This window comes from Paroedura picta, chromosome 13, assembly GCF_049243985.1.
Source record: "Paroedura picta isolate Pp20150507F chromosome 13, Ppicta_v3.0, whole genome shotgun sequence".
NCBI lineage: Eukaryota > Metazoa > Chordata > Lepidosauria > Squamata > Gekkonidae > Paroedura > Paroedura picta.
Window position 1 is genome coordinate 18,286,944 of NC_135381.1, and position 22,102 is coordinate 18,309,045.

General features: G+C 47.6%; 1 protein-coding gene across 2 annotated transcripts in view; it reads left to right on the top strand.

The window, feature by feature from the left end:
- LOC143822545 (gamma-aminobutyric acid receptor subunit beta-4) overlaps positions 1-20,764 on the top strand; it is a 67,176-nt gene extending 46,412 nt beyond the window's left edge. Inside the window, exons 1-7 of one of the 2 annotated variants that reach the window (XM_077307828.1) lie at positions 602-733; positions 2,585-2,805; positions 13,696-13,778; positions 14,733-14,870; positions 17,495-17,647; positions 18,704-18,948; positions 20,299-20,764. In XM_077307828.1, coding sequence (XP_077163943.1) covers positions 2,600-2,805; positions 13,696-13,778; positions 14,733-14,870; positions 17,495-17,647; positions 18,704-18,948; positions 20,299-20,676 — 1,203 coding nt within the window. In that variant the 5' untranslated portion in view covers positions 602-733; positions 2,585-2,599 and the 3' untranslated portion in view covers positions 20,677-20,764. Of the gene's footprint in view, positions 1-601; positions 734-2,584; positions 2,806-13,695; positions 13,779-14,732; positions 14,871-17,494; positions 17,648-18,703; positions 18,949-20,298 lie in introns of those variants that run through there. The other variant, XM_077307827.1, reaches the window with a different exon arrangement.
- The last annotated feature ends 1,338 nt before the right edge of the window (positions 20,765-22,102 follow it).

Sequence of the window (22,102 nt, forward strand, 5' to 3'; positions counted from 1 at the left end):
CCCATCTTCCAAAGTGGCCATTTTCTCCAGGGGAACATTAGTCCAGTTGTAATTCTGGGAGAATTCAGGGTCGAGTCTGCACTTTGCTTTTTATCCACTCCCAGCCCAAATAAACCCCTCCCCTTTGCATTGAATTCAATTTCTATCTTGATTTGTGGTGCTTTAAATTTTCCTTCTGCAACATGCATGATTGATCCGTGGTGACCCTGCCTCTCCCCCACAATATCCAGGAGCGGATATAAGTCACAATATTTTTTTAAAAAACAGCTTTTAAAGCCACCAGTATAACTGTAGATATCTGCTTTATGCGAACTAACTTCCTGCTTCGTGCTTCCAATGCTGACGTAGCAAAACAGTCTTCTCTGATTGGCCAGGGCATCCAAAGACTTCCAAAGACTTCCTGGTTCCCGATTGCAATGCTTCCCTCCCAAGATATATTTTTGTCCTGTTTTAAAGGGACGGTGCTCCAGAAGCCCACACTTCTCTCAGCGGAGATTTGCCTCTTGGATTTATTTCCCCCTCCTCGTTCATTGTGAGGCTGCTGTCTCCAATCCTCTGTGCCCCCCCCCTTCAGGAAAAGAAAGAGCCTCCTACTGCTTTTGGCTCCCCTCCCTGCTCTGAGCTTCCCTAATCAAGGGCAGAATACTTTCACTTTCAATTGGGGGGGCAGAAGGAGGAAGACCCAGGTTTAAATCAATTTGCATTCAGCAGGATTGACAACAGAAAAAACCAAGTAAGTGCAGAATCATCCCAGACCTCACCTTTTTTCTTTTAACCTTCTTGGGGGAGGATTGCTTTTGATAGAGATTTTTTTTCCACCTTTAAACTCCCAGATTCTGTAACCGAATGTAAGTATTCACTCCAGGTTCACGTCCCCCAAGAACAATGCTTCCAGGCAGAATACACGCAATATAAGTAAATACATGCATATTCATCTGCTAGCCGACACTAGCTCTTATGTACAAGTGCTGCCACTCTCGTGACTTCTATGTAAAATACAAATAATCCTGGGTATAACACTGAACAGTAGGATTTTTTTTAAGGCAGTTGTCACCTATTGAATTGTCCATTTCAGTACCTGCTGGGCAAGTGGAGCAGAGGATCAGCAGAAAAGAGGGAGATCAGAACATGACTAGCTACAAACTGGTTGCCAAAGGGAGGAATCATTGGCAAAAAAATAATCGGCTCCCTGTTTGCCTCCGGCAAGCAGAGCATGAGCTGAATAGGCAGGTGTTTGAGCATCCTTAATTATGAGTCGCTGAACTTGCACTGGTTAAAATTCAGTTGGAAGGGATGTTTTCAGCTGCCACCAGCAATTTAATAGAACTGCTTCCCTTCCCAGGGTACAACTGTCACTATCTTTATAGGCTTTTTGGCATAATTTGAAAACTTATTTGCTCTGGAAGACCTTTCAGAGTACCTTCTGTTTTGCTGCCTCGGGTTTCTAATGTTACTTGTTTTTAATGATGCTGCATTTGATTGTACTGACTTGTATTTCTGCATTATTGCTGAGCCCCCCTTGGGTGTTTTAAAACAGAAAGGTGAAATATAAATCTACTCCACTGATAAGTAATTAAAATACTGACCAGTTTCGCTGCAAGTGCCCGAGGCCTAACACAGAGAGGAATTACCTATTTGCCACATGGCCTGGTTTCCCCTGTGCAGAAAAACCTAGCAGCTCCCTCTTGAATGCACAGATGGTTTCTGACACTGGGGCAAAAAATGAATATAGAATCATAGATTCGTAGAGTTGGAAGAGACCTCCAGGGTCAACTAGTCCAACCCCTTGCAGAATGCAGGAAATTCACAACTACCAGCCCACCCACAGTGATCCCAATTCCATGCCTAGATGATGCCCCCCCCAAAAAAATTGAATCCTTGGCTAGTCTGCCCATGAGGAAACCAACCCTGGCAGCTCACCTCAAAGGTTGCCCCCACTGCCTTCACCTGTGGGTACATTGGTTAGTGCTAGTCTTGACAAAGGGCCACTTGCTACTGCTTCCTCATACATCAGATGGCCCAGTGCTGTAGCACTTTTGGTCAGCCTGCCTGGCATAGTGGTTAGAGTGCCAGATGAGGATATGAAGAGACCTGGTTTCAAATCCCCACTCTGCCTTGAAAGCTTGGTAGGTGACCTTGGGCCACTCAGTATGGCCTGCCTCACAGGGTTGTTCTGAGGATAAAATGGAGGAGAGGAGAAAAATGTAAGCTGCTTTGGACTCTCATTGGAGAAAAAGGCATAGTATAAATAGAATGAATGGATGGATGAGTGAATGAACAAATGAATGAATTTCCCACCAAAGCCCTTGCCACCTAGGACTACCAGCTCCCAACTGGGAAATTCCGTATTTTGGAGGTGGAGGCTGTGGAGGGGAGGGGACGAGGCAAGGACAGACCTCAGGGGGATATAGTGCCATAAAATCTACCTTCCAAACTAGCTGTCTTCTCTAGGGGAATTGATTTCCTTTACCTGGAGACCAGTTGTAATTCGAGGAGTTCTCCAACCACCACTGGGAGACTGGACACTCTACTGATCAAGGGCCTTTCTCCTGAGATTTCACCCTTGCAATTTTTCTGCTTCCAGGACTACACCATCACCATGTATTTCCAGCAAAGCTGGCGAGACAAGCGGTTAGCATACAGTGACCTGCCTCTGAACCTCACTCTGGACAACCGGGTGGCTGATCAGCTCTGGCTCCCTGACACTTACTTCCTGAATGACAAGAAGTCTTTCCTGCATGGAGTGACAGTGAAGAACCGGATGATCCGGCTGCACCCAGATGGAACAGTCCTGTATGGCTTGAGGTGAGTCCCCACGGAACGGTACACGTTTGTCATCCAGGTCTTAATTGAATGTTTCAGGGAAAGTGAAAATAAAACTGGGGAGGTGGGAGAGCAGCTCAGCACTGGTCACGGATATGTGATTTGATGTCATGTTGCATGCCAAATGGGGCTGCATCTGTTTTCAATTCAGTTCAAACTTGATTACAGTCGTTCAGATCAAGTCGTATGAAGTTAATACATAAAAGACCAAAAGAATATGGTCATTTGATATAATGCAATTTAAAACAGATCATAAAATAGAACTTAAAATTATGCTCCTTTAGAGCATCGGATTTTTATGGCAGCGGCACAAAACATAGCCAGCTGAGTTGTCACCTGGGGAACTCATCACTTAGCAGCCTCTTTGCTCTACAACGTGATGTTCTGGCAACTTTTTAAGGAGTGGTTCAATCAAGTTGCTACCAATGTCTACATAAACAGGGCAGTGGAACAATACATGCTCTCTTGTATCAATTTCACCACTCCCACAAAAACATTGTCTCACTGCATCTGTTTTGCTTGCTGTTTACCATTGAGATACATTTGATCTGGGTTTGAGGTTCTTCTGCCCAAATTCTTAGAGGTGTTATAAAGTTGTATCAAAACTCAAAGATCCCTGCCATTTCAAAATGCAATGTTCATGCTTTGGCAGTGGCAAAAATAAAGCTTCTAACTTGGGTCTGTAACCTCTGACACTAGAGCCTCATGTGGCTCCGTTTGGAACCAAGTATGGTTCTTTACAAAAAAGAGAGAAATCTTTAAGTGAAAGGTGTATCAGAGTGGTAGTTGGGATGCTGCATAAACTGGTTTGTAAAGGAAATGGCAGGCACTAAGGGCTTCTTCAAGATGCTTTCCAGAAAGGGAAATGGTAGATACAAACAGTTGCCAGGAATCCCACTGCATCAAGTGCAGATTAATCCCAATCCACCAAAACATCTGTCCAAAGTGCTCCTGTAAGTATTTATTACTTATTGGGAGGCCTTGTATGTGCCACCTTCCCAATAAAGAACCTGTGAACCAGCAACCAGTGTTTGGGCTGCAGAAACTTGATGGATCATGTTGATTATAAGTAATATAAAGTGGTATATTTTCAATTATGCAAATATGCTCTCTTATACTAGCTCTTTGTTGATCACTTGCTCTGAGCTGTGGTGTCGTTTGGCTCTTTAATTATAAAAGGTTGCTGACTCCTCTGCCAGCCAGTTCGGTAGTATGTGTGCAGAGGGACTGTGATATTGATTAATGGATTTCACAACAAATTTTGCACGGTCTGCATGCTGAGCATGCAATTACCTGGACTATTGCAATGACAGGGATTTCTGAATTAGGCCAAGCCTGTACAGTTTAGTTTCTTCTTGTTTGTCAGGTTTCCATGTATTTTGCAAATGGCTTCATGACTTGATCCCCTATTAGAATATAGGATATCTTGTGTCCCTGTAGGGTTGTGTGATGCTTGGTTAATTATATAGGATATATGAATTTGCTCCTCCTTTTAAAATACACTCTAGTAAGAATTGAAACGGTAATGACTGGGGAAGGCACTGGCAAACCACCCCGTATTGAGTCTGCCATGAAAACGCTAGAGGGCGTCACCCCAAGGGTCAGACATGACTCGGTGCTTGCACAGGGGAGACCTTTACCTAGTAAGAATTATGCTGTTATGGAGCAAGCTAGTTCATAATCTTTGCTCTTTTGTGTATCCTGCATTATGACTGTTTAGCTCATCTAATTTACACATCCAAAGGTCATTAGAGTGGAAAGTCTGGCATCTGTGTGGGGCAGGATACTGTTTCCTTTGAAATCTACAGTACCCAGATGTTCAGATACTTGTCACAGCTGGCTTATCCCACAGCATGTATATGCTTTTGATTATCATTACTAGAACTCTGTCTTTGTTGTTGTGAAAGATAACACAACGGGGTGCACTGTCAAAAAAGGGGAGGGTGGAGCAGAGAACAATCTTTGGGTACCTGGTGCTGCTTCGTTGCTAGAGCAAAGCATGTTTCAGATTGGGTGGTTTGCAAACTGTTAGGTCCTGGAGGAAGACCAGGATATAAATGAAAAATCTGTATCAGCTTGCACTGTTAAAATTAAACACTAAGGGGTAGGTGGGCGCCTCACCTGGCTGGTGCCGGCCGCTCAAGCCGCTCCAGGCCACTCCACATTTTTAGTTAGGTAGGGAAGTTGGAGGAGGGGAGGGAGAATGGCACCGTCCGGGTCCAATCCAGGGCTACAGGAGTCACTGGAAGGAGTTGGGTGGCTTCCCTTCCCCCTTGCCCAGGGAAACAATCATGCCACCTCACAGGGGCAATGTGAGGGCTTCCTGGGGCAACGAGATCCACAGGGGGGAGGGGGTTGTCTTCCCTTCCCCCTTGCCCAGGGAAGTCATCACCACTTTCCCTTGAGACCTGCGGCCGCCTGCACCCTCTCTGCTCTGCCCCCCCCCCCCGAATAGTGGGCTGCTGGAGCTCGCTGTATATTTACTACAGCGGGCTTTTTTACTAGTATATAAATAATAACTCACATAAGAACAGTATGAGAGTTTGCTAGAGTTTCAGTCTGTCCAAGTTGTTATTGTTTCTTATTTGCGCTAATGGACAAACCTGTGTTCAGTTTCAATGTATCTGTCCAGTAGTCTAATATTTTTTCTGTATGGGATGTGTACCAGCTTTCTTTACCAGTATGCCTCTGTTTTATGTACCTTCTGCCTATGCAATTTCCATAACACTGCAAATCTATTTAAGTGGCATCCCCCTTTTAATCTGAAGTCAGGCTGTATTGACGTCTTGAGCTCTGGTTTGATTTGGGACCCTTAAAGTCTTTTTTTTAAGACAACTCTGCTGGCAGTGCCAGTAACTGCAGAAAGAGTGTTGCAAAGATAAATAACTCCTAGCACATTTCCGAGAGGCAGGGAGAAGGATGTGGTTTTGGAAGGAAGCACTAATTTAAATGCTTCTACAGCCTCCCTCACAAAAGCTCTCCAGAGCAGCAGGACTGATGAATTCTGAAACATTTGGTGGCTTGAGGCTGAATCCGTGCAGCTTCTTTCCCCAGTGATGTTAGGAAGGAAGTGGAGGGGAATTTGCCATCCCTCACAGAGACTTCCCTCAGAATTAGCATAGCTTCCTTATGTCTTGAGGGCAATTCCATCCAGGACTGAGCGTGTTCTGCAACTCGATGCAAGTGCAGAAGAAATATGCAGTCTGCCTCCAAGGATCTCAGCCCAACACACACACCTGCCTCACCACCATTTGATTTTATCAGGGGTAGCCAGACTGAGGCTTTCCAGATGTTCATGGACTACAACTCCCCGGAGCCCCTGGGAGCCAGCTGGCAGGCGCTCCTGGGAATTGTAGTCCATGAACATCTGGAAAGCCACAGTCTGGCTACTCCTGATATAACTGGTGATACAGCAAAGCAGCATCCCAGTCATTACCTCTTAAAAGAAGAAGTCTAAGGTGATCCTCGGTGATGTCACAGCTGCGATAGCCAATAGGTGGCTATGATGCCTAGGAGGCTACATTCCTTAGAGCTCCTCAACAAAGACAGATGTGTGGGTGAAGAGAGATTTTAATTTTGCTAGCAACTAGAAACTGAACTCCGAGCTCCAGCAAAACAAGCTTTCCCTGCAACAGCCGTTCTGCTGACTGCATCGCTAGCTGCTTTGCAAAGACATTAGAATCCCCGTAACAAAACCCCAACAGATCTGCATGAGTTGCAGGAAAATGCCTTTTGTTTGGAAAGGCTGTAATTAACCTCCACCAAAATCTTAGCTACTTCAGCCCTGTCACGAAGAAGGCCACTACGTCCAGAAGCCCTTGCCACAATCACGATCTTACTCTTAAGGACGCCAAGGGCGTCTTTGCCCTAGGCAGAAGCATCCTTGGCAAATAAGCAAGATGGCACTTGCTACAAAATAGGCAGTGATTTGCATCTTTGAGTATAAACATAAAGGAAATCCAGGACATTCAACAGAGCACCTGCAAACGCGGCCTGGGGAGTATCCAAAGTGCAGGTGGCACAGAGCTCAGCCCTGTCCAGAAAGCCAGAGGGTCAGTGAAGAACCAGGGCTTTCCTTTTGCCAGCCTTTACTCGACACTGATCTTGGGCTGCTAACCGCAGGGAGGTTTAGCCTACGGGGTCCCACAAATGAGCTGGAAAAATGTCATTTAATACATTTTTGCATCTCACACTTTAGGGGAAAATAAAGAGGAGGATGCAGTTGTGGATGCTGTTTCCCACGGGTGCCGGATAATATATACAGCACAAGCCGTGTGCAGCATGCGGAATGAGTCACAGGCCTTTGCGGTCCCTCTGCCTTCCACTGCTGCATCTCTCTCAGAGGGCTGGGAATGCCCTGGGAGGATGCCTTCATTCTCTCTGGTCTCTAGGAACAGGATTTGGGAGGAGGAGGAGGAGGAGGAGAAGAAAGGGAAAGGGACCTTTCATTTGCCTTAAGGAGACGTTTGGAACAAGGCGATGTAACACACACATACACAAACCCCATAGATCCTTGCAAGTCCTGTGCAGATGGTGGCTTCCTTCCAGAAAAGCGGTGACCCACCACTCATTTGCAGTGTAGTATCTCCACCCTATACATATATATATTCCCTCTCCCTCTTTTCGGATCTATTTATAGCATGACAGGCAGCGGCAGAGGCACTCCTCAAGGCTTCCTACAACCCTCGTCACAGACAGCAGAGAGATATATTTAGCATGCGAGAGTTCTTAAGGAGACAGCAGCCCGAACAGGCCATTCCCTGCCCGACTCTCTCACTGGGAGGGGGGCTCTTTTTGGCTCCCGCCCATCCTGTCCTCACCTCCCTCTTTCCTCCCCTTCCCTGCCTCCCCCTCCCACCCACATTCCCTCTCCCTGCCCCCAGGGTTCAGGGGATAACAAAACGTCCCCCTTTAACAGTTGACTGCTTATGCCGGCATCATTAAATGTGCGGCTTGATTCATGCCTCATGGATGTTTAATTGCAGAGAGTGGACGTGGGGCTCATCACTAGCCACGGCCATCCGTGCCCACACATGTGTGGCTTTTAAGGAGGCTGACTTCTCACCAAAGGGCTCCACAGCCTTTCTCCCACTGCCGTTGCTGGGCGGGCAGCTGTGGAAAACAGGAAGGGTGTTATTCACACACTGGCCCTGTGCTCCAGAATCAGGCACTGGCCATTCAGAATGGCCGTTCTGCACCCACATCTTAACCCTCCTGCCTGTGTGACCTGGGCCCTTTAGGGGACTGAACACAGAGGTTTGTGGTTATAGAGTTTCTTTGGCCAGAAGGAAGTGGATCCTTCCTAGCCCCGCTTGATATTGAAATGGTTAGGGTTACCAACCTCCAGGTGGGGCCTAGACCATTTCTCCTGGAGTTACAATTGCTGTCCAGGTTACAGAGCTCAGGTCATGGGGAGGCAGCGGTGTCTCCCGAGGGCAGGCTCTGTGGCATCTCCTCTCTGCCGAGCTCTCTCCCCTTGCAAAATTTCCTCAGATGCTGCACCCAAATCTCCAGGGATTTCCTCAGCTGGAATTGGCAATCCTACACATTTGACAGCAGACCTCTCACCTCCCCCTTTCAGTCAGGGTCATTTTTAAGCTCAGTGGCATTTTGGTTGAGTCCACACTGAGACAATTCCCTGGTATGATCTCGTTGCTGCTTTCTTAGCAGCTGTGGAACATCCATATTAAGCCATTATCGGGTTTCCCTCCCCATTACCTGGCACTCACTATACACCCCCCTCCTTCAACTTCTTTATTTGCTGGCTAAAAAAACAAAGGAATAAGCATAGCACCGCAATATACCTGCTGCCTACTTTCCTGAAAGTCAGCAAAAGTCCTGTCATGAGCCAGGGTTGGGGGAGACAGGGGAGGTGAGCCTGGGAGAATGGGGGGGGGGATGGAGCTGGATGCAGGCAGGAACATCAGAAATCCATGCCTTCCCATCCACATGGTGGCTAACCCACTTTGATTTCAATGTCTCTGGAAACACTGAATCAAGGAACAGAAGCCGCAGGAGGACCCATTATGCACGGGCTGGAATTCTTCAGGGAAACCCCCCAATTATGCATCTTAATGAAACGTGGATTCTTCTGGAGGCCTGGGTCTCCTGAGGATGCAGGCAAGGGCTAGGTCAGGCTAGCCCTGTGCATAATCGTAGGAGCCTTTGAGCCTGGCTCCTCCCCTGACCTATGGCATCCCTGCAGGAACGCCTCTTGCCCCTGCTGGCCCTGCAGCTCTGTGGAACCAACAGGGGCATCCTCTCACCCCCACCATGGTGGGAGAGCAGCATGCTGCTCCCCACCATCGTGCAGTGGGGGCCCCATGCCCCCGATCCCCGACACCACCGGCACTTCAGAGCACTCCTAGCACCTTCTTGAGCTCAGTAGGGGGAGGGGGAGGGGGGCCCAGCGGCAGCGCATCCCACCTTAGGTTCCCTTAATTCTGGTCACTTGACAGTAGTTTAAAGCCAACCATTGCCTTAGATTTTCTGGTTGGGACGTCTCTCCATTGTCCCTTGCCATGTTGACAAGATACAGGGTTGCCAGCCTCCAGGAGATCTGAGATTACAACTGATCTCCCAGTCACAGAGATCAATTCCCCTGGAGAAAATGGCTGCTTTGGAAGGTGAACTCTATGGCATTGTAACCCACTGAGGTCCTTTCCTTCCGCAAACCCCACCCTCCTCAGGCTTCCCTGCCCCCACAAATCTCCAGGTGTCTTCCAACCCAGAGTTGGTAATCCTAACAAGATGGACTCTCTAGATATAAGCTTAGAACATCATGGCTTGTGCTCCCATGTCAAGAGTAAGTGAGTCAGAGGAGGTATTGCAATTCATGTCTTGAGTTTCAGTAACCTTTGTCTTTCTTCCCTTCCCTCATTGGATGATCTTCCCACCCTTTCCTGGCACAAAGGAAGATTTTTCCTTCTATCACTTGAGTCTTCCCAGCCTTAGGGCTCTGTCTGTGGCCTACTTGCAGGGTGAGTCTTTGTAGTGAGTCGTTGTCCAGCCTCATCCAGGCCCACTGGCAGGACTAAGACCTTGAGTGCTCAATGCAGGGGGCTTGACGGCTTCCTTCCTCAGCCCCCTCCTCTGCGTCAGCGACTGGTCTGCAGCTGTGCTCCTGGACATGGCACTAATTGAAATACTGGTGTGAATTCTGGAGGGAGGGCATATCTCCACTCCCTGAATATGACAATTGCAAATCATTGTTATAGTGTAATGATAACGTAACTTCCATCCATTTGTAGCTGTTTTGTAAATGGTCAAAAAAAAATCTTCCGACAAGGATTCTTGACCCTTTTGTCGAACATCTACATAAGGGGCAAGTATCCTTATCCCCTGCCCAGCCACCGCCGTCAGGCACACCACTTAGACTCCCTCCCTCCCTATCTACTCCCTTCCCCTCCTTACCTTTGCACTTCTGAAGACTGGCAGCTGCAGCACCTGAGCAGCAAGCCCCAACACTGAGGCCTACTCATCTCTTGGGCACCGGTGCCACCTCCACCACTGAGCACCTTCTGAGGCTGCTCCTGCTCTCCTGAGGGCGGAGCTGGCCTCTGAAGACTGGCAGCCACAGCGCCTGAGCAGTGAGCCCCAGGACTGGGGCCCACTTGTTGCTTTGACGCTGCATCCATTGCCGAGTGTCTTCTGAGGCCACCCCTGCTTTCCTGAGGCAGGAGTGGCCTCAGAAGACTGGCGCCGACACCACTGCCATGGCAACAAGTGCACCTCAATGCTGGGCCTCACTGCTCTGGCGCCAATGCAGTAGGCCATCTACTGGCGCATTTCCTACGGTGGGACGATGGATGGCACACCCGTTATCATTTCCGTTATAGGGACCGCGCCAGTAGATGTTCCACATCAAGAATCCTGCTGCGGTTTGGGAGCTAAGGTGGGGCAAATCTGTGGAAGCAGCCTGTGACACACGGCAGACATTACAAAGCTGCCAACTTTTATTTTTAAATGGTTGTACTTTGGCTGGGCTCAGGGTATCCTGGTGAGGTGGGGGTGAGACAGAGTGCAGGAGGAAGGCTCTCTGTTCATGCATGACACTGTTGCATGTTATGAGATCCTCACCCATCAGCCCACAGAGTCCCAACTATAAGACAGTGTACAGATGTAAGCTTTTCAGAGGAGTGGGAGGCAGTCAGGTAGCACCAATGCTGCCCAGAGTTCCTGTTCCCACTGAGAACTCTAATCAAGCTGGGTTTTCAGCAATCTTCTGACTGGAAGAGCAGATTCCTGTTCACAGAATGGCAGCAGGAACAATTTCAACATGGGTGTGTACTTGCATAGCAATTGCACATAGCCACAGTCCCAGTTAGACTCCACAAAAGAGATGTTGGACATAAAAGCAGTGGCCAGTCTGTACACCAGTACCCATATCAATAAATATATGTTTGCAAAGTGGGATAAATCGGCAGGAGAAGGATCAGTTCCTCTCAGTTCCTTTTAGTAATAAATAGAGATTTCTCCCCAGCTTCACTTGCATAGAGGCAAACACATGCATACCTGTTACCTTCATGCCTGCTACTGTAATCCTCAGATTGAGTCCAAAGGTGTTTCCAACTTGAGGTCTTCTTTCTGTGCAGCCATACATCAAAGGGGTTGAGAGGAGACATGATAGTCCTCTTTAGGTATTTGAAAGGTTGTCACTTGGAGGAGGGCAGGATGCTGTTTCTGTTGGCTGCAGAGGAAAGGACGAGCAGTAATGGGTTTAAACTACAAGGACAACGATATAGGCTAGATATCAGGAAAACAATTTTCACAGTCAGAGTAGTTCAGCAGTGGAATAGGCTGCCTAAGGAGGTGGTGAGCTCCCCCTCACTGGCAGTCTTCAAGCAAAGGTTGGATACACACTTTTCTTGGATGCTTTAGGATGCTTAGGGCTGATCCTGCGTTGAGCAGGGGGTTGGACTAGATGGCCTGTATGGCCCCTTCCAACTCTATGTTTCTATGATTGTATGATTCTATGATCAGCCAGCTGGCTCTGGGCTACTTCTTGCCATCTGCAAGCAAGGACCCTGCTGCTGTGTCATGGAGCTAGCCTCTCTGCTAGGGAGAAAGGGGATTTCTTTTTCCTTAAAAAAGATTTGCACGTACTTGCTGGAATAGATGAATATGTGGCATCCAAATGGGCCTGGGGAACAAGGATTGTATTTTTCATCTTCCTTGTACTTTCTAACTGAGAATTGCTGTTAGGTGATGACTTCTGCTATTTTTCTAAAGCGATGATGTTAATCTGTTTATAGTTTGTGTATGACAGCAGGATTTATCGGAGATTTCTACAATGGGGGGGGAGTCACAAAAATAACTAAAGGGCGGGTGGAAAACACATTTTTGCAAATTGTGGTCATTTAAAAATGGAAAAAGACAAGGAGGATCCCATGCTGCTCTGGGCTGTTGTATCCCTGGCACTATTCGACAGGTGCCCACAGCACTCTCTTAACCTCCATTTGCATAGTAAAATGTTGTCAGACAGTTGCTGTTGCTAAGCTATGTATTAAGTCTCACACACCAACTTATTCAGTGAATAAGCTGTGTGCTGGGAAACCATGCATGTCAGCTCTTGTAAAGTGCAATTGTGTCTAACTGGGAGTGTGAGGATTTAGCAACGTGTACCTTCCAGGTAAATCCAGGTCTGGAGAGCTCTAAGCATTACATTGGTGAGATAGATTCAAGTGGACAGGCGAGTTGGTCTGAAGTAGCACAACACAATCAGAGTCCGGTGGCACCTTTAAGGCCAACAAAGATTTATTCAAGGCGTGAGCTTTCGAGTGCAAGCACTCTTCCTCAGAATGTGAACTACCATCATGACAGTGGGAATATAAAGCAAAAGTTAATGCTGTTGAATTAGCGAACTGTGTCACAACATCCAAATGCAGCCATATGATAATTCTTTGCTAAAACTGCCAATCAGTCCTCTCGAATTCAGTTGTAGTTCACGCAAACATAGGAGAAATAAAACTGCCTATGTTAGTGATTAACGGCTTTCACTTTACCATGAGATAATTTGGCAAGTGCCACTTCTCTCACAATCATATGTAGAAAGAGCTCTCCCTACCAAGATGCCTTCTAATCTGCAGCCATCCAAGTGCAGCAGACCTATTCTGCATGCAGGGGCATTCTGAGGTTGAAATAGATAGCCAAGATGCTGCCTTTAGGCTGGGTCAGCCGGTCCCGAGGGTCTGGACCTGACCGATTCTGTGGACCGAAACGGAAGGCCTCTTTCAGCCTGTGAATTCTTCATTTGACGATCACGGTGGCGTTTGCCATCTTGGCATTCATGAGTTCGTTATTTGGTATTCATGAATTCGTAATTCACTCTTCTCTGTTGGTGAATTGGGGATTATGTAACTTGTTTATGTAACTTATGGCTGGTGATTTGTGGGTCGCATGTACCACCGTCGCATGTGGGGAAGGAGCCGAGGCTGCACCGAACGTACAAAAGGATTGCTTCGCGAGAGTCTGTGAATGCTCAGCAATGTGCAGTTTCCAATTCAGATTCAAAATGGCTCATTTTTTTACCACACCGTCTGACCCACCTCTTTCCTAACAAGCCTACAAGATCCGAGTCATGTGCATATGCTCTTTGGCAGATCTGTTTTCTTCCAGACCTCCCCCTGCACCATCACAAACACAAACGCCGTCGCACTTCCTACTCTTTCGCATGGTCTCTCTCTTTCTCCTCCCCTCTTTTAATAGAGATACAGGCCGGCTGCAGTGAGTCACGAATGATTTAAACCATGCAGTTGAGGTTGAGATGCGCTGCACTCCCTACACACACTCCTCCTTCCCCACAGCCTCGTTCTCCAGTTGTCATAGCAACAGCAGCTCCTCATGCTGACTCGCCTTCCTTCTCTTTTTCAGAATCACCACCACAGCTGCTTGTATGATGGACCTGAGGAGGTACCCTCTGGACCAGCAAAACTGCACGCTGGAAATCGAGAGCTGTGCGTATCTCTATACCTGGGCCCAAGGTCTCCTTGGCAACAGCGGGGGTGTGACCCTGGAGGAAAGGCCAAAAGGGCTCCCTCTGCTTTCCTCCTGCATTCTGCCTCTTCTGGAACACTCCTGAGCCTCTTCCTCTTGATGCTCAGCCCCAGGCAGAATGCGGCAATGTCCACATCTATTTTTCTCGGTCGTTACAGACTAGAGCTGCTCTAGGTAATCATGTGAAGCACCAGCTGCCAAATGCAATGCTACCTTGACGTCTTTTTTAAAAAGCCAACCTTCCAGGGACTCAGAATCCAAGAATTCAGATCTTTGACTTCCGATGACTGGCCATAGGTCCCCAACCCAGAGACGTAGCAAAACAAGTTGGGTTGCCAACCTCCAGGAGGTGCCTGAAGATCTCCTATAATTTCAGAGATCAGGCCCCCCTGGTGGAAACTACAGCTTTGGAGGGTAGACATTACGGTGTCACTTCCTGTGGAGCTTCCTCCCCTCCCCAAAATCTGCCCCCCAGATTCCACCCTCAAATCTCCAGGAACTTCCCAGGCTGGAGTTGGCAACCCTAAACATGGTCCCCAGCTCTCCCTCTCCATTCGCCCATGGAGAGTGGTCACACTCCAAAGAGGCTTGCAATGGATCCACTTCATGATGGTGTCTAGACAAGAGGTGCATCTGCCCTCGTAGGAAGGAAGTCATTGTTAATCCACACAACCAGTGCAAGCCTCTTGGATCAGGTGTGGAGTGTTGCTGTACCCAGAAGGTGTCTGCACCCAGACCCTGCAGATGCAACAGCTTCCGACTCTGGCCCTGCCCCTGTCAGGAAACCCAAGTTATCTGGTCTGGGCAGGCATTTTGGTCATACCTGGTCACTGCTGGCTGCAGTCTTTGTCAGTTGTCTCCAGTCACTGCAGCCCTTTGTCTTACTGGGTTCCTCTTCCTCTCTCTCCATCCAGATGGCTACACAATCGACGATATTGTCTTCTTTTGGCAAGGAAACAACTCCGCTGTGACTGGGATGAACACCCTGGAGCTGCCCCAGTTCACCATCATTGAGCAGAGGCTGGTCACAAGAGAGGTTGTCTTCACTACAGGTGGGCTCTCTTCTTAGATGCATCACGAGTTTCTCTTGGCTGGCAGGAACCGAGTGGCTGCCTTAAGATTATTTATTTAAAACATTTTGATGCCAATCGATAATACGGTTGAAATTATAAAATTCAGTTAAAATATACAGCACTAGGAGGGGGGGCAGTACTGTTCTTGGGGACTTTACATTTATTCCTATTGAACTTCATTTTATTCAGTTTAGCCCACTTCTCGAGCCTACCAAGATCATCCTGTATTCTGTTGCTGTCTTCAGTTGTGTTTGCTACCCTTCCCAGTTTAGTATCGTCTGCAAATCTAATGTATCCCCTCTAATCCCTCATCCAAATCATTTATAAATATGTTGAGCAACACAGGCCCCAGGACAGATCCCTGGGGTACTCGACTTGTCACTCTTTTCCAAGAAGATGCTGGAGCATTAACAAGTACCCTCTGGGTACGATTTGTCAACCAGTTATTGATCCACCTGACAGAATTAGGATCCATACCGCATTTTACCAACTTGTCAACAAGAATATCATGTGGGACCTTATCAAAAGATTTACTGAAAACCAGATAAATTATGTCCACAGCATTCCCCTGATCCAGCAAGGTAGTCACTTTCTCGAAAAAAGAAATAAGGTTGGTCTGACATGACTTGTTCTTGTGAAACCCATGCTGAGTCTTAGAAATCACAGCTCTCAGTTCCAGCTGCTCAAGGATCGAGTGTTTGATTATTTGTTCCAAAATGTTGCCAGCTATAGATGTCAAGCTGACGGGTCGATAATTACCCAGATCCTCCTTTTTCCCTTTCTTGAAGATGGGGGCAACATTTGCCCTCCTCCAATCCCTTGTCCTGTCTAACTTCAGGAAGTTCTACACGGCGACATACCCCATTGGTATGGATCTTAATTTATCAGTGTCACGCTGTGGTTTGTGCGCTCTTTTGTGTGTGAACCATAGACTTTGTTACCTTCTAATTCTTCAGGAGTAGACAGGGGTAGGGCTGGGGAGCACCTAAAAAATGAACAGAGTTTTATTTCAACAGAAGCTTTTGCAATCATGTAAATTTATGCCAGAACAAAATCTTACTCTTTATGGTGCAACAGAACTCCTGTTCGCTTTTGCTACAGCAAACTAACATGGTAAGCCCTCTGTGGAGAAAGAGACAAAGAAGAGAATAGGAGCAGTGGCAAAGAAAAGAACTGTACAGGCATTCAGATGTCCTCTAAATATGGTTATAAGGCACTGGGAATACTAGGATTAGCAATCAGAACTCTGAGTTTCCCCCCAGTTTGCTCTTGCCTTTTTCTAACTGCTTCATTTTGAAAAATGAAGAACTTTCAGACTGGTGTTTTCATATTAGAATTCAGTTTAGTGAATAATTCTTGTATCGGTTTTACTGAAAACTATAAGGCCTCTTTTCTCCCAGATAACTGGGACCAAGAGGATAGCAACAATAAAAACAGTAACTCAAAACACAATTTCAAAAAGTGACATTGCGCCCCCCCCTCCACACACACCTAAGTGCACGAGGACCATTGCTTGGGTGGGCGAGAGCCCTGGAGCAAGAGAGGGAGTGATTGCACATGCTTTCCCCAGGCAGCCCTGGCACGCATGGGGAGAAGCACGTAGCAGCCACTGGGGTGTGAGTCAGTGCGGCAGCTGTGGGTGGGGCCAGCGGCGTGGCAGGTTTAAAAGGTGCCCCAGCTGCTGGGTTGCTCCTGCTCCTGCCCACTGCCAGATTAGTTGCTCCCTCCCCCCCCCTACAAAAAATCATGTTTTATGTCTAGTCGTAGCTGTGAGTTTTAACACTTTAGGGCTGGATCCTTTGGGGTTGAGCCCATGCTGGTAGGCAAGGCTTTGCCTAGTCACGAGAGTCTCCTTACGAGACTGTGGATGTGCCAGAGCAGCAGCATCTTCCGGGGGTGGGAAGGGGGCTGCCGCAGGTGACAAGGTAACGCGAAGGACCCCAATTGAGGTGGATGCTCATGGGCTTCCCCTATGGTTCACCTTTCCGGCGGTCCTGCAGGCCTGATAGAGAGGATGAGCTCAACAGGCATGTCACTCAGACCCTGCAGGCAGGCCTACCAGAGGGCTTTTCCCCCTCCCATATTATGTAACCACCAGGCTGCGAGTTGGGTGGGGAGTGGGCTATTGGATCCGTCCCAGGGGTCTGTTTGCCTTCGCTCGTGTGTGTTATGTTAATAAAAGCTGCGACCTTAACCAAATACAAGTGTGTATATCTACATCGTTCATGTGATGGGTAAGTCTCTCCCCTACCCAGCAACAACATGATTCAAACAGAAAAGGCCTTCAGAACAAAATCCAACTGAGATCACTGTCTTTCAAAAGACCCGCAGAGCAAACATCTCAAGGAACCAAGGTTCTTCTAAAGGGGTTCCCTTCAACAAACCCCTCCAAAAGTGCAAGAGAGTCCTAGATTGTTCTAAGTTCCTCCAGAGGCTGCTGGGTTTTGGGGGGGAGGATGCACTTATTCCCTAAGATGGATAGCTGTTCCCCCTGACGCTGAGCTTTGAGCAATCCGAAACTAAAAGTAAGCAATTCTTCCCACCACAGAGAGAAAAATCCATTGTTCCCATTTCCTAAAAGTGTCCTATCATCTCTCTGCCAGGCTCCTACCTTCGATTATCCCTGAGTTTCCGGATCAAAAGAAACATCGGCTACTTCATCCTGCAGACTTACATGCCTTCTATTCTGATCACCATCCTCTCCTGGGTCTCCTTTTGGATCAACTACGACGCCTCCGCTGCCCGGGTTGCCCTTGGTAGGTCTTACATTCGCCTTCCCCTTCCTCTCCCCACAACAGATACCCTGTGAGGGAGGTGAGACTGAGAGAGCCTAATATCACTACTCAGAGCAGTTCTACCTGAAGGAGTCTCAAAGAGGCTTACATTCGCCTTCCCCTTCCTCTCCCCTCAACAGACACCCTGTGAGGGAGATGAGGCTGAGAGAACCCTGATATCACTGCTCAGTCAGAACGGCTTTCTCAGTGCTGTGGCGAGGCCAGGGTCACCCAGCTCTCTGCATGTGAGGGAGGAGCGGGGAGTCAAACCTGGCTTGCCAGATTAGAAGTCTGTTCTCCTAACCACTATACCAAGCTAGCTCAGGAGGCACAGTGCCTAAGGCCCAGAATACTTTTAGGGACCATGACAATACTTTAATTTCTTTTACAATAAGAAGGAAAACTGAAGGGTTAAAGAAAGCAGTTTACTTTTATTCTCACATCTTTAAAAAAAATGATGTTTCAGCACCTTTGAAAATCAATTACATTTTGCCTAAAACAGAAAAAAAATATTGTACTGAAAGTTATGTCAATGATAGTTTTTAATATTGATATAATTAATATTGATATCATTAAGGCCTTCAGGGAGGGCAACATACAAATTTGAAAACAGGTCAATAAAAGGGTGGGAGGGCCTCACAAAAGTCATAATGGGACCCTGGCTATAAGCCAGGCCAATTCACTTTCACTGTTTCTCCACATCCACTGTAAAGACAGGTGGTAGGCATGGGCCACTGTTGATGGCACGTACAAAGGGACCGCAAGCACCCTTTGCTTAGCAGCCAAATGCATGGAGTTATCCCTTGGACTGTTTATGCACTGGAGGTTTCATGCCAGGCTGCAGGCTGGAGTTTTAGTCATGGCAGGTTGCCCCACCTCTTCCTGCACCCACATGGGGAAGCATTTGGCCTGGCGCACCTCATCAGCCCCCAATCTGTGCTCCTGACAGGAGGGTGGGGCAGTGAAGTTCCCAGTGCATAAACGGTCTTGGAGCAGAGCCCTTGCTGAGGAATGGCCCATGTGCTTCTCTCTTTTTAGGGGTCACCACGGTGCTGACCATGACCACCATCAACACCCACTTGCGAGAGACCCTCCCCAAGATCCCCTACGTCAAAGCCATCGATGTCTATCTCATGGGCTGCTTTGTGTTCGTGTTCCTGGCCCTCCTCGAGTACGCCTTCGTCAACTACATTTTCTTTGGGCGAGGCCCTCAGCAACAAAAGAAACAGAGCGAGCGCATCAACAAAGCAAATAACGAGAGGCACCGATACGAGGAGAAGCGGGTGAGAGATCAGGCTTGTCTCCCTCTTACAGTCTCGCTGCAGCAGCGGGCTGAGGTGTTTGTGTCAAGCCACACACAGGACGTGAAAAGAAGTTCCAGCATGTTCCAAGTTTCTTCACAATTTGAATACAAGATTCCCTAGAACAGGGGTAGTCAACCTGTGGTCCTCCAGATGTCCATGGACTACAATTCCCATGAGCATTTGCGTTTGCTGGCAGGGGCTCATGGGAATTGTAGTCCATGGACATCTGGAGGACCACAGGTTGACTACCCCTGCCCTAGAGGATTGTTACCTTGTTGGACCTTTGACATTATTAGACCCAAGATATATGTCTTAAAATATAAGGTTGCTGAAGACTAACTTTGTTAGTATCCTTGTAAAAAAACAATTTAAAGAAATACTGCACTATATCGAAAAAGTTCACGGATGAAGTTAAAACAAAAACGAGGCTGTTCTACCTAAGAACTCGTTCTGCTTATAACCGTTTATATTGTTTGAATAAAGTTTTTGCCGTCGCCAGCTCGAAAACTACTTTTTCCCTGTCTACCCGCAAACTGTTGAGCAGAAGCTACCAAAACAAGGCCTCAACTGCAGTAGTACATTTATTTGTATAGAGCCATAGGCCTATACACAATATAAAATACAGATTTACAAACAGTAAAATAGCCTAAAAGGAACTGTATAAAAAATATAAAATTTAAGACCAAAGAACTGAAACAGCATACATGCCTACAGAGTGCAAGAGTGTGAAGAAGCTGCCTTGGTGGTTGTAGCGTTGGCCCTTATTTTCCTTGCAGCCAAAGCAAATACAGCGGTTTTATGTGTTACATTATCCACCTGGTCAGATAAAAGATAGATTGTCTTTTCAGCAACAGAGTTGCTCACCCAGGAGTTAGGAAGTATACATTGCACTCCTCCACTATCTCTGATATTAGTATGGGGAAGGATGGGGTATTTTACCCTTTGCCGCCATGTTGGTATTAATATTTTAAAGGGGGTTTTAATGGGTTTTAATAGGGTTAAGATCATTGCCAGCTGCCTCGAGCCTTCCGGAAGAGGTGGGAAATAAATCAAAATATAATCAAAATATAACAGAGGGAAGGTTAGAAGTTAGAACTCCGTAAGATCTCATTGAGGGATTTGGCCCTGGGTTGAGCGTAAAGTAAGCAGTCAAAGATGTAGTGGGGTAAATCATAGAATCATAGAGTTGGAAGGGGCCATACAGGCCATCTAGTCCAACCCCCTGCTCTACGCAGGATCAGCCCTAAGCATCCTAAATCCTGCAGTAGCGTCCTGGTTTCCAGCAGCAGGTTGCATATTCACTCTGCCCAACGTCTCTCACCTTTCCAGGTTGATCCGTACGGCAACATCCTTCTCAGCACTCTAGAAATGAACAATGAGCTACTGGCGACGGACATGATGAGCACTGTGGGAGACTCTCGAAACTCTGTCATGTCCTACGAAGGATCAGGGATCCAGTTTCGCAAGCAGCTGGCCTCCCGAGACGGCTTTGGACATCACCCCACCTTAGACCGCCACGTCCCGCTGTCCCACCATACTGCCGCCCGCAGTCGTGCTAACTGCCGACTCCGCCGGAGATCTTCGAAGCTGAAGCTCAAAATCCCGGACCTGGCAGACGTCAGCACCATTGACAAGTGGTCGCGGATCATTTTCCCCATCACCTTTGGATTCTTCAACCTGGTTTACTGGTTGTACTATGTCAATTGATGCCTGCAGACTCCGCACGAGATAGGGAAAGACACTCAAACTATGACAACACCACAGGAGTGCTGCAGTCTTTGGGGTTTGGGTTTTTCTCTTACTTATGACCAATGCTTAATCCTTCGCCCTCCCCTCCCCGACTTCGGTTTACGTTTCTCCTAGATATAGCTTCTCTTTTTCAGCACATTCCACATACAGGCTACATGTGGTGGAAACAGGGGCATGTGGAGGGGGGAAGGGGATGGTTTCAGGGACGAACAGGGTCATCTTTCCCCCAGTTGGTTTTGAGTTTCTTGCCTGATCAAGCTCACCACTTTGGAGAGGGAAGCATCTTTCTCCTGAAAAGCAAAGCAACCCCCCCCCCACTTGCAGCTGACTCAGTCAATTGGGTGGCCTTGAGTGTGTTAATGCTGGAAGGGCCGACAGATGTGCAGCCATTCAGCTCCTCTGGCTTGCCAGATTCTTGCTTTCTTGTTTTTTTTTGGGGGGGGGGTCATTTCCCTCTTTTTCTTCTCTCTCTCTCTCTCTCTCTCTCTCTCTCTCTCTCTCTCTCTCATTTCATTTCATTTGAAGAAGAAACTGCATGAACCGCCTTTCTTCTTCTTTCTCTGTCTCTGAAGCCTGCAAGAATCTTTCTCAAAAAGGAAATATTTACATTGCAGCCCCATTTGGGGAAGAACAAGGAATGACCTAAGGGAAGGGGAAGAAGGGGGGGGGAAGGCCAACATCACAATCAATGGAACGTTTCTGAGCTACCTTTCCCCTTGGTCAGAAGTTTGGGAGCTGGTGTTTTGTTTCTGGGGCAAACGTGCAAGCGTCTCTGTGTGTGTGCATGCACACTCACATGCAAACATATTTTCTGGCCTGGGGAGGGGGAGGCTGCAATGACTTTTGTAATTAGACGGTGTTGGTGAGGTCTAACCAGAACGTGGGAAGTCTCTCGGGTGAGTTGCAAGTCCCAGGAATATTGGGGTGAATCCTAGCCTCAATTCAGTTCAGACAGCCAAATGCAGCAGAAGGGGTGACACTTACTTTCTTCATAATGTGGTGTCTCCAGATGGGAGGGAAATGGTGGCAGCCATGAAGATCATGGTTGGGGCAGCATCAAGGGAGGGGAGTGAAGGGGAGCTCTTTCCACTTCATCTTTCTGCTCACAAAGTTCTGGAACTGGCTCACTTGGTTTCTAGCCAGAGAAAGGTATGGGAGCTCCTTCCGACTTCTCTGTGGCAAGAAACAGGGGTTTGGGGGAAGGGGAAGCTATAATGCCCAGTCCTGCAAGTCATTTCCCATCATGTCCCGAACCAAAATACTGCAGAAGAGGCATTCCCAAAGCACTGTCCCTCACCACCTCAACATTCCTTGGGAAAACCAGGGAACACCTGACGTTGGGTGAAGCATGCCAGAAACTGCACAGGTCTGCAAGGAAGCAGAA